This window comes from Pavona decussata, unplaced genomic scaffold, assembly GCF_977016875.1.
Source record: "Pavona decussata unplaced genomic scaffold, jaPavDecu1.1 SCAFFOLD_78, whole genome shotgun sequence".
Classification (NCBI taxonomy): Eukaryota; Metazoa; Cnidaria; class Anthozoa; order Scleractinia; family Agariciidae; genus Pavona; species Pavona decussata.
The window spans coordinates 1,737,903-1,755,000 of record NW_028145496.1 but is presented as its reverse complement, the minus strand read 5'-3'; the positions used below and the strand labels follow the sequence as shown (position 1 = coordinate 1,755,000).

The 17,098-nt window shown below is 38.4% G+C and overlaps 2 protein-coding genes across 4 annotated transcripts in view; both read right to left on the bottom strand.

Annotated features, from left to right (window-relative positions):
- Nucleotides 1–1,362, bottom strand: part of LOC146476281 (uncharacterized) — a 7,998-nt gene extending 6,636 nt beyond the window's left edge. Inside the window, exons 1-2 of the mRNA XM_085114657.1 lie at nucleotides 1,125–1,362; nucleotides 1–287 (exon numbers count right to left, since the gene is read on the bottom strand). The exon at nucleotides 1–287 is cut by the window's left edge and continues 1,597 nt beyond it. Of these exons, the coding sequence (XP_084970783.1) occupies nucleotides 1–287; nucleotides 1,125–1,137 (300 nt within the window). The 5' untranslated portion in view covers nucleotides 1,138–1,362. The remainder of the gene's footprint in view (nucleotides 288–1,124) is intronic.
- Nucleotides 1,363–3,136: 1,774 nt separating this feature from the next.
- The window catches only part of LOC146476276 (sphingosine 1-phosphate receptor 3-like), a 123,128-nt gene continuing 109,166 nt past the window's right edge, over nucleotides 3,137–17,098 (bottom strand). For 2 of the 3 annotated variants that reach the window (XM_085114823.1, XM_085114824.1), the window contains exon 2: nucleotides 3,137–5,138. In XM_085114823.1, the coding sequence (XP_084970949.1) occupies nucleotides 4,273–5,138 (866 nt within the window). In that variant the 3' untranslated portion in view covers nucleotides 3,137–4,272. Of the gene's footprint in view, nucleotides 5,139–6,207; nucleotides 6,434–17,098 lie in introns of those variants that run through there. The other variant, XM_085114822.1, reaches the window with a different exon arrangement.

Sequence of the window (17,098 nt, the reverse complement as noted above, 5' to 3'; positions counted from 1 at the left end):
TTCAACCGCAAGACCAAGAATTGTTAAAAACGAAGCACCATTCGCAAGCCACAAGGTGGTGGCTGCTGCCTTTTGAAGGTGATTATTTGCTAAAAACAAACAATAAAGACCGAACAGCAGCATTCCTGGCATTGCACTCAAGAGATCACATATGGCCAGGTTTAAGATAAGGTACTTGGTGCGGGTTCCTTTGAGCTCCTTGAGTGGATCTTTCCAGATCACTAAGATCACCAAGGCATTCTCGAAAGCAATAGGAACAGAAAGTGACAAAACGGCTGCAGCTTGAACTGATAAAACAAAAACAAAAAAGCAATCATACAGTTGGCCGAGCAGAAAAGGACAGTCTATGATCAGGTCGCCTGAACGGTGTGGGGCTGACTTAGGGTGCGTTCGATTGACACTATTCCGGAATAGAAATACACACAATGATGACCGGAAATCCCTCATTTTAGTGTTGCTTTGAATATCCATAAAACAATACTTCAATCGATAGAACCGTTAACATAATGGTTCAGTTTTATTAACAATAACCCTACTAGTGTACAGAAACTAGTGTCAGTCATTATTGTCTGCGTATGGCTAGGATCGAAATGGATTACAACTTGAAAAAGTTGGCAAACTTTTTCAAGTTATTCTTATGTATTTCAGATAAGTCGCTTAAAAACTAAATATAGTTCGATCTTCCTTGGAAAAATACCTTGATATTTTCGTCCCCATGTTGTGAGGGCAATTTCAAGTTAGCAAAGACGTTTTTTGTCAAATGTATGAGCAGCTTTGACCAAAATACAGCAAAATCACAGTGGCAGTGCCCCTTTAATTATTGGAGTACGAGACGGCTCTTAAATTCTCGTGTGTCAGCGATAGTTTGGAGAATTGGCCTCCCAAATTTCAAAAAAATAGAAATTTAACAGCTATTCTGCTTATTCTTATTTCGGAATAATGTCAATCGAACGCAACCCTAGCTGGAAAACGTTAGATGTTGTTCGATTTGCATTTATGTTTTGTGAGTTCGATTTCGTTCGGTGACCCGGAACTTAAACATACGACTCGATGTGCTACGCCGGAAATGAATAGATCATATTGGAAATAGTCCACATTAAAACCAAATTAGAAGTGAACATTACCTTTAGAATCCATTTGAAAAGTTTACAGTCTCAGTCTGTCAGTACTTGCTTTAAATTTCCAGTCAGCTCTCGTTATCTTCTGTTTGCAATTGATTTTAAAAGTGTTTCACCAGCTCTTTATCCAAGACTGCACCCAGATTTATGCACCATTGTATTATTTCACCAAATAAGGTCAAGAGAACGCCCAAAATACAAGAGCGCTATACGCTATAGTGTCCCGGTTTGATCGGTTTACAATAGAGCGAATACGGACAAAAACATTTCACTCACTTTCCGTGTTGTTTATGTCATTCACAAGCGTGATACCATCGGCTGATGAACGAATATGTCATAATTGACCCCAAAGTCACTCGCTAAGTATGTTTCCTAGAAATCATAATTTTCAGCTAGGTGGTTTTAGACAGTTCAAATATATTTTATGTCGCGAACATTTTTATCCGTCTACAGTCAATGAATACTTTAGAAATATTTTAATCGTGTAAGGTAAAAACAAGGAAAACGGTTGGGGATATTTTAAGAGAATTGACTGAATAAAGAATGATGCTCTACGTAAATCAGGAAAAAAGGATGCGAGACACTGATCTTAAGTAGGGAATTTCCCACTGGCTAATTCGAGTGTGTGACTACTCATCTCGTGCAAACCATGAACATTCTTTGAACTGAAATTCCCTTACCCTTCCCTCTCGCCCACGCTTGCTAGGTATGATTCCTAGAAATTGTAATTTTCAGTTGGGTGTTTTTAAACAGTTCAAATTTGTTTTATCTGTCTACAATGAATACTTAATCATTAATCATGAATACTATAATCATATAAGGAAAAAACAACGAAAACAGTCGTGGATATTTAAGGAGAATTCACTGAATAAATATTGATGCTCTATGTAAATCAGGCAAAAGAAATTAGAGACACTGATATTAAGGAGGGAATTTCCCCTTTGCTAATTTGAGTGCCTGATTACTCATCTCGTGCAAACCATGAGCATTCTTTGAGCTGAAGTTCTCTTACCCCACCCTCTCGCCCATGTATGTTAAACCTCTTATTTTCTTACCACCTTAAGTTTTGCTTCCCCTTGTAAGATGTTCTAAAAATAGAGATTTGCTAGCTAACCAGAGATAACACATAATAGATGCTATAAGGATTCATCTCGATTAAATTTCATTATTCGTCAAAACGGCAGTTTTTTAAGGCGATTTCCTCGTACTTTACCGCCAAAAAATAATGACTTGGAAAGACCACTGGCAGACTATTTATAAATTCAAATTTGAGAAGATTGACGGTAATCACTGGGGTATGCAATTGATTCCCTACAAAGGCAAACAACAGTTAGGTGGTATGATATTTTTGTCACCTGAACAGTGCAGGGGCTAAACTATTAGGTTTCAATGTTACAGGAACTTAAACTCTTTATTTCGTGGAAAAGAGTGACGGTGGAGGGGTCGGCACAAATGAACTGAACTTCTCTCAATACGAAAATGTGCTTAAAATGGACCGTCTGGAAAGTAGCTGCATTGTTGCGGATTTATACGATCCAGTCTTACTCTATAACAAGAAGAGAGGTGTCTTGTCCTGAAGCAGCTTTATGTTTGAATTATACAATGTTCCGGAGTTTTGATTGGCATAGCGGCCATGGGATGTTAGCTATTATATTTAACAATTAGATTATTCGCTCTCGATTTCTATGCGTAATACAACAGGGAATATTCATACTAAGTGAATCAGCCATATTTTCACACAGGATCACTGTAATGACCTTATACACCAAAGAAACAAAGCAAAGTGGGTTGCTACCGTGTGGTTCAAAATATTCTTCTTGTCTTTCAGTTCAAATCAATTCTGCGGTTTGGTATTTGAATCTGTTCGCCAGGAAAAAGGAAGGAAAAAATCATTTCGTTTTATGGCAAAGTTGCTGAGCTAAAAGTATTGTCTCGTTCAGACTAAAGACAGCGAACAATTGGGGTGGCATAACTATGACTGATAGAACTGAAGTGCTCCTATACGCGGGTGCTGTTGTTACGCTGGCCTTTATTACGCCGTACTTGAGGTGATTGTAAAAATTCTTTCCATTCTATAACGTTACTTTATCTTGCAAATCTAGCACTTGTAATCGCTCTTGATGTATACTCAAACGATAATTAATTTGTTTCGTGCGTTTCTGAGGCCCTGCGCGTGCAAGACCGTTATCCCACAGGTGCCCCAATAACAATAAAAGCTTTAATTTAACTACAAAAATAATTCAGTTAAAATACAAAAAAAGGTACTATTAAACTGCGTATAGTAAACAACCCTAAAATATCAAAATATTTATCTGGAAGTATACATTCATCATTTTCTAGCGATAAAATCGGAAAGGAGGCTTTCTAACACAGCACTGGAAATTTCCGCCTTAAACAATATGCTCACGAAAATATACGCCGTAAGCCGAGTACGTACCTCAAATTAGGGCTAAAAGTAGAGGAATAATGTTCATAACATTCTGCTTGCCACTTTGCTTTCGAAGCTTTTTTATTTGAATTCATTCAGCTTTGCTAAGTAACCCTACACACATATATCAGGTTACCAAGGAACTCATTTCAGCCCGCCTTGGTTATCATATGATATACATCTAACCAATTTACGTTGTTGGATCAAAGCCTCAAGCTAACGGGACAAGATTGATATAGGTAATTCATTTAAAAATCTACCAAACGCACAGTAGCTGTAGCATGCTTAGTACAGATTTCAAATCACTTAGAAAAATGTTATAACCCCTTCTTATGACATTGGAAACCACGAATTGCAGCCAAATTGCAACTGAGTTTTATTCGAAATTTTGCATATCGTACGAGACCATTGAGTTTGCTCCTCGCTAGATCCAATCTGTCGATATAAAAGAGCACAAGAAACCATGAAATTTAATCATTAAAATTGAAGCTTGTGCTTTAGGAAGGCCTGTAAACGAAAAGGAATAATAGTGTTTTCTCCTGTTAGCTGACCCTCCAATCGAAAATTAAATTGGCGTAATTTTAATCCCGGTTCGGTTACTGTAGGTGTATGAAAGAGGTACGAGCACTTATCACAAGCCTGTAAATACCATAAGACAACAACTGGTACACCCTAAGGATTCTACGCGCCCCCTCGTCAATAGTAGTTAGACTGAACTTATAACGTCTAACTGTTGCTATGGTTACACAGACTGTTAAACATTTTCAACAGCGCTCTTCGAAACTTTGGTGTGCTCAACGAATAAGCCAAGGGATTGAGCAGTGGGTTTAATGACGATATAAATACCTCCCAAAAACCAAATTTGAGACTTGCGTAGAAGTTGGATTTGTCCATGTTTAGCATCACTATTACTGGGATCCAACACGCGAGAAAAATGGCAGTCATGATGAAAACTGTTCGCGCAACACCTCTTTCCTTTCTTTTGATTCTTTCCATCCTTGTAGCATTTTTTATCAACTCTTGACTCTCTGTTGGCCTCTCCTCTTGCGTGGTTATATCTCGATACATGGACTTTTTCACCAGGAAGTAAATTCTTAAGTAACAGACGAGTACTATGATCATCATTCCAAGGCCCACTACATTTTCAATAATACACACGGTACAAGTCAGATTATTTTCTACTGTAATAAGCACCATAAAAGCTCCTGAACAAGCGAAAACCCAGATTGATATGATCCAGAGTGTGTAGCAACGAGCCGTCAAATATCGTGCACTTTTGAGCGGGAAGGAAATGACAATGAGTCGTTCAACCGCAAGACCAAGAATTGTTAAAAACGAAGCACCATTTGCAAGCCACAAGGTGGTGGCTGCTGCCTTTTGAAGGTGATTATTTGCTAAAAACAAATAATAAAGACCAAACAGCAGCATACCTGGCACTGCAGTGAACAGATCACATAAGGCCAGGTTTAAGATAAGGTACATGGTGCGGGTTCCTTTGAGCTCCTTGAGTGGATCTTTCCAGATCACTAAGATCACCAAGGCATTCTCCAAAGCAATAGGAACAGAAAGTGATAAAACGACTGCAGCTTGAACTGAAGAAAAAAAAAAACAAACAAATAAGGAATCAAAGAGTTGGCCGAGCAGAAAGGGACAGTCTATGATCAGGTCGCCTGAACGTTGTGGGGCTGACTTAGGGTGCGTTCGATTGACACTATTCCGGAATAGGAATACACACAACGATGACAGGAAATCCCTCATTTTAGTGTTGCTTTGAATAGCCATAAAACATACTTCAATCGATAGAATCGTTAACATACTGGTTCAGTTTTATTAACAATAACCCTACTAGTGTATAGAAACAAGTGTCAGGCATTATTGTCTGCGGATGGCTAGGATCGAAATGGATTAAAACTTGAAAAAATTCGCCAATTTTTTCAAGTTATTCTTGTGTATTTTAGAGAGGTCACTTAAAAACTAAATATAGTTTGATCTTCCTTAAAGAAATCCCTTAATATTTTCGTCCCGGTGTTCTGAGAGGAATTTCAAGTTAGCAAAGACGTTTTTCGTCAAATGTATGAGCAGCTTTGACCAAACTACAGCAAAATCACCGTGGCAGTGCCCCTTTAATTACTAGAGTACGAGGCGGCTCTTAAATTCTGATGTGTCAGCGATAGTTTGGAGAATCGGCCTCCCAAATTTCTCAAAAAAAAAAATTAACAGCTATTTCGCCTATTCTTATTTCGGAATAATGTCAATCGAGCGCAACCCTAGCTGGAAAACGTTAGATGTTGTTCGATTTGCATTTATGTTTTGTGAGTTCGATTTCGTTCGATGACCCGGAACTTAAACATACGACTCGATGTGCTACGCCGGAAATGAATAGATCATATTTGAAAAAGTCCACATTAAGGCTGGTTTCCATATGATCGCGGATCGCAGATCGTAATAAGGTCTGCGATCGTCTGCGATCATATGGAAACCAGCCTTTAGATAGAACATGGTTTTATCTTCTGCGATCGTCTGCGATCGCGATCGCAGGATCGCAGACGACCGCAGAAGTAGTTTCCATATGATTGCAGACGATTGCAGACCTTATTGCGATCTGCGATCCGCAATCATATGGAAACCAGCCTTTAAAACCAAATTAGAAGTGAACATTACCTTTAGAATCCATTTGAAAAGTTTACAGTCTCAGTCAGTCCGTGCTTTAAATCTCCAGTCAGCTCTCGTTTCCTTTTGTTTAAATTTGATTTTAAAAGTGTTTCACCAGCTCTTTATCCAAGACTGCACTAAGATTTATCCAACATTATGTTATTTCACCAAATAAGGTCAAGAGAACGCGCAAAATACAAGAGCGCTGTACACTATAGTGTCCCGGTTTGATAGGTTTACAACAGAGCGAATACGGACAAAAACATTTCACTCACGTTCTGTGTTGTTTATGTTATTCACAAGCATGATATCATCGGTTGATGGACGAATATGTCATAATTGACCACAAAGTCACCGCTAAGTATGTTTCCTAGATATTATAATTTTCAGTTAGGTGTTTTTAGACAGTTCAAATATATTTTATGCCGCGAAACATTTTTATCCGTCTACAGTCAATGAATACTTTATAAATATTTTAATCGTGTAAGGTTAAAACAACGAAAACGTTTGGGGATATTTTAAGAGAATTGACTGAATAAATAATGCGCTCTACGTAAAAACAGGAAAAAGGAATGCGAGACACTGATCTTAAGTAGGGAATTTCCCACTGGCTAATTCGAGTGTGTGATTACTCATCTCGTGCAAACCATGAACATTCTTTGAGCTGAAAAACAGTTCAAATATGTTTTATCTGTCTACAATGAATACTTTATTTAAATATTTCAATCATGTAAGGAAAAAACAACGAAAACATTCGTGGATATTTAAGGAGAATTGACTGCATAAATATTGATGCTCTATGTAAATCAGGCAAAAGAAATTAGAGGCACTGATATTGAGGAGGGAATTTCCCCTTTGCTAATTTGAGTGCCTGATTACTCATCTCGTGCAAACCATGAGCATTCTTTGAGCTGACCACCCTCTCGCCCATGTATGTTAAACCTCTTATTTTCTTACCACCTTAAGTTTTGCTTCCCCTTGTAAAATGTTCTAAAAATAGATATTTGCTAGCTAACCAGAGCTAACAAATAAATTATAATAAATGCTATAAGGATTTAACTCGATTGAATTTCATTATTCGTCCAAACGGCAGTTTTTTAAGGCGATTTCCTCGTACCTTACCGCCAAAAAATAATGACTTGGAAAGACCACTGGCAGACTATTTATAAACTCAAATTTGAGGACATTGACGGTAATCACTGGGGTATGCCATTGAACCCCTACAAAGGAAAACAACAGTTGGGTGGTATGATATTTTTGTCACCTGAACAGTGCGGGGGCTAAACTATTAGGTTTCAATCAAGAGACTTCATCGTCTCTTGGTTTCAATGCTACAGGAACTTAAACTCTTTATTTTGTGGAAAAGAGTGACGGTGGAGGGGTCGGCACAAATGAACTGAACTTCTCTCAAACGAGAATGTGCTTAAAATGGACCGTCTGGAACGTAACTGCATTGTTGCGGATTTATACGATCCAGTCTTATTCTATAACAAGAAGAGAGGTGTCTTGTCCAGGCAGCTTCATGTTTGGATTATACAATGTTCCGGAGTTTTGATTGGCATACTGCCGGCCGTGGTATGTTCGTTCTCGATTTCTATGCGTGATACAACAGGGAATATTCATACTAAGTGAATCAGCCATATTTTCACACAGGATCACTGTAATGACCTGTTATATCAAAGGAACAAAGCAACATGGGTTGCTATCGTGTGGTTCAAAATAATCTTCTTGTCTTTCAGTTCAAATCAATTCTCCGGTTTGGTATTGACTCTGTTCGCCAGGAAAAAGGCAGGAAAGTTTAATTTCGTTTTATAGAAAAGTCGCTGAGCTAAAAGTATTGTCTCGTTGAGACTAAAGACAACGAAAAATTGGGGTGGCATGACAATGACTGATAGAAAAGTGCTGCTATTCGCGGGTGCTATTGTTACGCTGGCCTTTATTACGCCGTACTCGAGATGATTGTAATTTTTTTTTTTCATTGTATAACCTAACTCTATCTTGCAAATATAGCACTTGTAATCGCCCTTGATGTACCCAAACGATAATTAATTTGTTTCATGCGTTGCCTGAAGGCCCTGTGCGAGCAAGGCCGTTATTTCACAGGTACGCCAAGCTCTATGAGATTTTTTGACCGTGACCTTTGCGTGATAATAGAGAGCTTAAGCATCACGTTTACGGCAAACGGCAGAAATGACCACGTGACCATGTTTATCTTCATTTGCCGCTCGCTATTTTCAATTTCTCAGAAAAATTGAGTGTTTTTGCGTTAGAATCAAAGGCCAGAATTGTCTTGTACTACTTTCATCTACGTACTCATATTTTCAAGAAAACATAAAAGCGAATCTCACGTTTGCCGTTTTCCGTAAACGTGATGCTTAAGCTCTCTAATGAAATTTGAGCGTCACGGCGACCATTGCGTAACGGCGACATTATAAGGATTTGTATGAAAAAAAAAAAACGGTTCCAACTTAAATTTAAAAATACCAAGGAGTTTTAAATAAAAAAAATCCCTACCTGAACTCCCTTGTCTGTTGTTCTTTCTCTTGGATTTGGAGCGATTTAGCGTGATTGCAGTGATTCCTTTCGATATGAGGTACAACGCAAAGGTATACGTTTTATTGGTGGTTTTATGTGGTTCCCAATCGATAAAAAAAAAGCGTCCAGTTTTTCTTTTAAGGACCTCAGTAATTTTTTTTCTTGCGTCGTAATTTTAGACAAACCACAATAGATTTTAAAATTGTTGGAGCAAATGGTTAATAGAAACGTTTTTATTCAACTGTATTGTGAACATTAAACTGAACAAAGCATTGTGTACGGTCGCGGTCCTTCCAACATAAATTGCAGCACCATTGTTTTTATAACAAGGTTTCATAACCAGTCCCTCATTTAACCTCAACACTGATCCCATTTTTTGGTCATAAGATTTTGAACAAACACGTCCTCAGCGCATAGGGTTGGGATTTTCCTGCCCACATAAGCTCGAATTTGTGTTTGATAAATTATTTTTCTTTTTCTTTTGTCTTGCGGTAATCTAAGCTGGCTGAATGGTTGTTAACTTCTTGAGGACTTAGCCGTAACGAGAACATATATACACATGCTTATAATTAAATCGATCCATAATTCCGTTAGGTCACATGATTTATGGTTCATATTTAAGTCTGTACGCCACAAAGTTTTTTCAATCGGGTGCAACGTTAACGTATTTAAACGTCTCGCTGTTGGTACGGTTACACACTTTCCCGCCAAATTTTCAAAAGTGCTCTTCGAAACTTTGGTGTGCAGAGTGAGTACACCAACGGATTGAGCAGTGGATGAAACGAAGATAATAAATACTCCCAAAACAAAAATTTGCTACAGTCGCAAGGCTTGTCCAGGTTTTGCAACACGTACACTGGAATCCAGCATATGATATAAGTAGCAACTAGGATGAAAACTTTGAACGCAACACTTCTCTCTTTCCGTTTTAACCTTTCCATTGTTCGAGCATTTTCAGTCAGACCTTGGCGCTCCTCTAATAGATACAAAGACTTTCTTACCACGAAGTAAATTCTTGTGTAACAGGCAAAAACTATGATTACAGTACCAATACCCAATACATCTGCAAAGATATAAGCTGCGTAAAAGAAATATAAGTCTTTCCATATAAGCAGAATACAAGCTTGTAGCGACGCGAGGACCCAAATTAATATAATCCAAAGTATGAGAAGAGGACGTGTTAAATAATCCGCACTTCTCAACGGGCAGGAAACGACGACGAGTCGCTCAACTGAAAGGCTAATGACTGTAAAACAAGAAGCAGTAAAAGCGGGCCACACACCAACTTCTGCTAGAAAAAGACCATTATTTGCCGGAAACAAATAAGACAGACCAGCAGATAATTCGCCTGGAATACCAATTAAAAAATCACATATGGCGAGGTTTAAGATGAGGTAGTTAGCGAGGGTTCCTCTGAGTTCTCTAAATGGATCTTTCCAGATTGCGAAGATCAGCAAGGCGTTCTCGATACCAATCGGAACAGACATTGACAAAAGAACGACAGCTTCAGCTGGAAGAAAAAAACAAAAGCCAAAACAAGCGATTAGCCAAAGAGAAAACGAAAATTCCCTAATAATGATCAATTTAACTCAATCCTTAGACATTTTTACTGTAGTGTCCAAACTATAAATGCGAGTGTTAGATTAACTTTTAGCGTATAACCAGGGGAGTCAGCTCAGATGTACCAACAAGTTGTTAGATTCACTTGGCACACACTCATTTGTCGTTCAAATGGTTGTGTTCTATTTCAAGAGTTCACTCTACAGCTCAGCTTACAGAATTCTTCATGCTCAGAAGGACGTCTTGCTTTGTTTTTATGTTGGCCGGAGTATGATTGACAACCCACTGTCAAACACTCGTCAACTACTAATGTAGGCTAACGTAAGCCTTCCTATGATTGGTTGGTGTTGGAATTTGTAATAGGTACCTTCCCTTTATTTGATGATGAAAATGTACTTTTTTTTTTTTCGAAGTTTTCGTTACGTTCTTGGAAATGTCGAACAAAAATAAAGCAACGGGAGAAATATAAAAATTACAATGAACATTTATATCGACAAAAATTACACATTGACAATGATAAGTTTGTTTAAAAATACTAAGTTGAAGTCTCAAGCAGTGTCCAGCGTTGTTGTTGCAAAAGAACTACTTTCCAAGAAGAAAGGCGGTACTACAAGTCCACGCCTATTTCCATAAATTACAGTGTACGTGTTTACAAGTTTCAGTTACTTTATTAAAAATACAGTTCGTGGTTACAGAACAAGAAGCATTGACATCGATAGCCACCTTCAAATGGAAAGATTTAATGATTATTATTATTATTCAAAAAAATACAGTGAAAACTCGCTGGTATAAATTCGGTAAGAAACACTGAATATCTTCACTAAAAACGATAAAAACAAGAAGGGTGGCCCTTTCCAGGCAAATACCAGCCAAAGGTTAACTTAGCGTCAGATAAAATAAAGTATGGCTTGCCTAAATGCAAACAATGTATCGTTATTGAGGAAAAACTAATTTCAAACATTCTTGACGGAAAGATAAATTTGCTTAGAGACGGTCCAAAACAGAACACATGCTTATACCAAATTTATACCAGGAGAAAACAGCATTTGATCAGAGCTAGATCAGCAGTACACTGAAACATAAAAAGAGAGATAAACCATTGAGCTTTTGAACATTTTTCACCTTTAATTCGAATATTTACCATGAATAAAACACCCTTATTGCATCGCTTCCCAACACTGAACGATAAATAAATCCAAGAGCGAAAATGAAATAGCACAAGTGTGAGTTTATACATTGTACGTATTTTTGTTATTTAACACAAGACTAGTCGTTACTTAATACTTTGTCAATATAATATTCTTCCGTTGATAGACAGCTAAGTAATACCCTAAGGAGATGAAAACTTATGAAGGTCGTAGGAACGACAAGTTCCTTTTGGCCACAATTAAAACCTGGAAATACAGACTGAAATCACAGTCTTTTCATTTTGAGTGATCAGTTTTTGACGTGGATTTTCTCGTAGCTGACAACCTTTACCTTTCCATTGTAGTCTCAGGGAACAGTTTAACCATTTTTATTTCAGACAATTTGTTTTAAGATTTCAAGTTTTCACAGAGGATTTTCAGTAAAATAAATCTCATTCTATTCGCCTTTTGGATATTGGCATCCTAAACTGAGATCCTATAACTTCGAGTCACCCCAAAACGATAGTGATGATGTTTTCAGGTTTTAAGTTTATTCATTGAATCTCATCACATTAGTACAAAATTTCAGTCGAAAATTCTTATAAAACTTCGATTTCGCTAAGGAAAAAACAGTGATTATCATTCATCGCGCTTTTTATCCGATGGAAAATTTAAGGAAAAATAAAAGAAATGATTAACTATATCTTCTGAAGAGGCGTAAATGAATGTTAGATAGCAGGATTTCTTACCTGTCGAATTCATTGGCGGAAGTTGTCAGTAATACTGATAGCCACTTACAAGATTGCAAAAGGAATTTCATTCACCGTTTTCAGTGCTGAGAACCCAAGTCCAGCCAGCGTTTTTCAAGTGAAACTACTCGGTTACCGGCGTTGCAATGTTTTAATCAGTAATTGTTGGAGACGATGTCTCAAGGTTATGTAATTTCAATGGATGTCGTATCACGAGGTATTTTTTTGTGGTTTTGATTGTCATGAGACTTGCTTTTCTAAACATTAAAAATAACTTTTTTGAGGATAAATGCATTTTTATACACTTTGGACCAAGCACTTTCTTTTACAAAAGAAATCGTTTTTTAACCAAAAAATAAAAATAAAGAAAAACTAAGAAAATTAGAAAAAACCACTGTATAGAATTTGGAAATTTCAGACTATCATTCACAAAAGATTTATGAAAGCTATTAAGCCAGTTGGCTTAATAGCTTAGTTGGTAGAGCACTGCACCGGCATCGCAGAGGTCATGGGTTCGAATCCCGTTCAAGCCTGAATATTTTTCAGGCTTTCTTTTCGCAACTGCTTAAGTTGCGTTCATACTGCGAGGATCTTTCTTCTATTTGGTATTGGTGTATAAGTCAAGTCTGTTTCCCTCTACTGGCCACTGATAAAAGCATTTTTTAACTGTTAACACCTCGCTTTCCCAAACGGCCCAGTTACATGATATTGCAAACGTCTAATTACGATCTTACAATCATTTGAATTTCTCAGCGCGATGTTGTCTGAAGTGACACTCCAACAGTGTCACGTATGCTTACATAACTACTGATATACCACTGTAAAACCCAAATGAAAGGAACAATTACATAATTAAAGACTGATCCTTCGTTTCATGTTTTTTCGCCATTAAAGTAACACACGACTGTAATTAAATAAATTTTTGTCTCAAACCATCGCACGCGCACCGACCCTACTGACGTCATTATAAAATTAACTGTACATATCAGTAGAAGTGCCAGCTGTTCTTTCAATCTTATAAAGTTATGCTGAAAAGTTACAACGTCGATTTTACCGTATTTGAACAGTTTCATAAATTGACCAGCAGAAGACGTACGGTCTACAGCATGGCGTACCCTCAGAGGGACACCAATATGGCGTCTCCATACTAAGCTCTATAAATTTTATGCGATTGGTTAAAAAAAAAACTTGCGCCACTTTCTCAACCAATGGGAATCCAAACCAAAACAAATCGTGTTTTTTCCGCACTCGATTTCGCGTGCTTGGTGCCAGTTACATGTACTTGCTTCGAATTCTGATTGGCTCGTTGTGTTGTTTACATCTGTTTCGTTTGGTCAGAGTAATTACTTTGGTTTTAATTTTACGATATTCAATTGGAAACCAATCTGGTTTTGTTTGACGAAAGAAAATGAATTCTTTTAACTCTCTTTGGATTTTCAATCGATCTCAAAAGAAGCCCTGTTAAAAAAAAAATAAGGAAAGAAAATAGAATGCATGAAGGGAAAAACTAAAGTTAACATCAGCAAATTAAAATGAAATTCAAACTCGTACACAATATCCGGTATTCCAAGAAAACGTCCATTTTTGAGAACTCGTATTACTCGTTTTCAGTAAGGTCTTACTGGCACAGTCCGTTCCAAATTTTTAAAACTGCCCTTCGAAACTTTGCTGTGCTCAATGAATAAGCCAAGAGATTGAGCAGTGGATGCAAGGACAATTCTTGAGCACTCTTATCACTCGTTTTTAGTAACGTCTTCAATACTGGCACAGTCCGTTCTAAACTTTTAAAAGTGATCTTCTAAACTTTGATGTGCACAATGAATAAGCTGACGGATTGAGCAGTGGGTGTAAGGACGCTACTAACATTTTTTAACTCGTCAATGCGTTCATGCACAATGAACGAGTTATCGCAATGTGGGAGATCGTTACTCGCTCGCTCGATAAGCTGTAAACTTTATCTCAATTTAATCGGAATTTAATAAAGTTTTACAACATAATTGTAAAACGCAGTTAATGGAGCGTGACGCTCTTGAGCTCAGTCGTTACTGTGTCAACAGTTAGCATTACGTAATGCAAATTGCCAGGTGATCTGGTGACGTAACTCGGGGGACTGGGGAGAGAAATTTTAATGCCGTATCCCACAAACGCGCGCGGCCTTCAGTGTTGTTTTCGCATTTTAACATGGCGGCCTGTAGCCTTGTGAGGTCGGTCTCATTTGAACGTTAATTCACCTGGCACGATACACATGACATGTAGAATGCATGCAGAATAATCCTCTATGTTTGACTAATGCAATTACTGAAAGAAATTGGGAGGTAAAGCCTTGAAAGCTTCGAGTCATTGGAGAATGACATCTGATGCGATAAGCGATTGAGGACGGATTGAACCGTGAGCATGAATCTGAAAGATTCATTTGAATAATTTGGTTTCCAATATTACTTTAAACTGTGTTAATTTACTTTTGTTTCACTATTAAAATTGATATTTGCTAAAGAATGTCTTGATCCATTCTGGTATCTGTTAAATGTTCTTATAATTAGCTTGCCATGCTCGAATTCTGAACTCGATGAAGACGCGGGTGTCACAGTTTTGGCGGGCTTTTGAGACGCCGGCCGGTCGGCAGTGTTGCCGTGACTCAGGTGTCACAGTTTTGGCGGGCTTTTGAGACGCCGGCCGGTCGGCAGTGTTGCCGTGACTCAGGACTTTAAATTTATGTTGCTTGTTGGTTTGTTTGTCTTTTTTTTTTTTTTTTTTGGCAATTCAACCCCGGTCAGGTCGTTTTGTTTCGTACTTTGGCATTTAAATGGCTTTCCGAGCAAAGGAAAACTCTTGCAATTCGGAGACGGCCCTAGTACGCTTGCACTGCCCTCATGAAAAACTGCGACAAGTTTTACGTGAACAAGAAAAAATTAAATGAACACTTCCGCTTGAATCCATCGCATAAACCAGACTCTTTGGTGACGACTCGAGTTCGTATTACTGCCAAGGAATGTGCAGAAAAATTTCTTGACGATGAAAAAAACCCATACTCTAGGAACGTTCGTGTTAAAGAATTGTGTAAACTTCTTACGGATAAAGAACTTCAACTGTATGCACTGCCAAGGATTGCCATAATTGTGATACCCGTAGACTACTTATTACAAGAAACTACAAGTACACTTAACGATGTACACCAAAAGCTGGTCAAGCGAGGTGAGTAGACGTTCAAATGAAACTGAGTGAAACCGACCGCGTTACTCCGCCATGATAAACTTCGAAAACAACACTGAAGGCCGCGCGCGTTTGTGGGATACGGCATTAAAATTTCTCTCCCCAGTCCCCCGAGTTACGTCACCAGATCACCTGGTGGTCATGGATGTACTTTTACTCTCCGTGTACAATACCTATTCTTCTAGCATGTTGCAATACCGTCTGTTACATTTATATCCTTCGTTTTGTATGGCTAAAAAGTATAAATACCTCTATTCATGTCTCGTTCAGCGCTACGTGAATCTCTTGTATTCGATAGTACTTTACTTGCCATTGGCTTAGTCCTAGACATATGTCTAACTACAAAAGGTCTAGTAAAAGTCCGAGTATCACTCGCTTGCTGTATTACCTACTGTAAGGTCTATCTTTAGTGTCTCTATTTTGTGATTCTCACCCTTCCCCCCCTTTGGAGGTTTGATTGTTGTACAATAAATTAGGGTTCACCCCCAAGTGGGTTACTCGGGTATAAACGTGACGGGGGGGTCCGACGGACCCTAATATTTTGCACCCAAAAAAATACATGGACCTTATATTGTGCACCCAAAACAATACAAGACTGGACATTTTAGACCCCCAAAAAATACGTGATTGGCTTGAATTACGTAAGATCTATTAGCCTGGCGGAAATTCGAACCCAAAAAAATACGCGCAGATTTTTCAGACCCAAAAAAATACACGGTTAAATCTTCAACCCAAAAAAATACAGGAGTTAAAAATTTTAGACCCAAAAAATACGTCGGACCCCCCCCCCCCCCCCCCCCGTCACGTTTATACCCGAGTAACCAACCTGGGGGTTCACCTCTCAGGTTCGCGTTCAGTTAAGTCTCGCAGCGACTTCCACAAGCTTTGTGTTTTTAGGCTATTCTTAGCTCTATAACCTTGAAGCTCGTTATATGCTTTTATCCAGCGCATGCCGGCGGAGTCGGCTCGTAGCGCAGCGGAATATTAGGCTTGAGCTGGTTTTAAAAAATGCCAATACTCTTTGCACTATGCTGGCCGGAGGTTTCAGTTCGTAGTGCCGTGGAGAGTTAGGCTATTAGATTGTTTTAGTTTTGTACCTGCCTACAACTTGTCCGATCCAGCGCTGGTCAGTAATACAGTTTAATAGCGCTGGGGAGATAAGTAAGGCTTTATGGTCACGCTATGGGAGTCGTCTGTCACGCCGATCGCGGAGCGGTGTTCCCCCTTTACGCCAAACATCACGTTGTTATTATTTGTCTGTTGAGACCTCTAGTTAACTTTATGGTAATAGGAACTGCGACATTAATTTATAAATTATTCATGCGTCTACCTATAGTGCATGTATTCACCATCAGCCGCAATTACGGGACAAAAAACAAAAACACAACGAATAAATTATTCTTAAAAGAAAACAGCTAGTAGATGTGTTGTCTGGTAACTCTTTCCACTGACCGAAACTATGAGGCAACGGATATTTTCCAGAAGTTTGACGTCGATTAACCTCCGGATCCCTCACAGACGTTCTTTTGGCTCGTCTCGTTGGGAGGAAAGATTGTGTGACAAGCCAAAAGAGCGTCTGCAAGAGAGGCTACACTTCGATCGATATGCGGAACTGCTCGTTTCAGTAAACATCAGAGGCAAACATGATAACCTTTAAAGGAGCTTACCCTTAAAATCCGAGGAAACGACGTTGACCGACGTGACTGAAAGAATACGAAA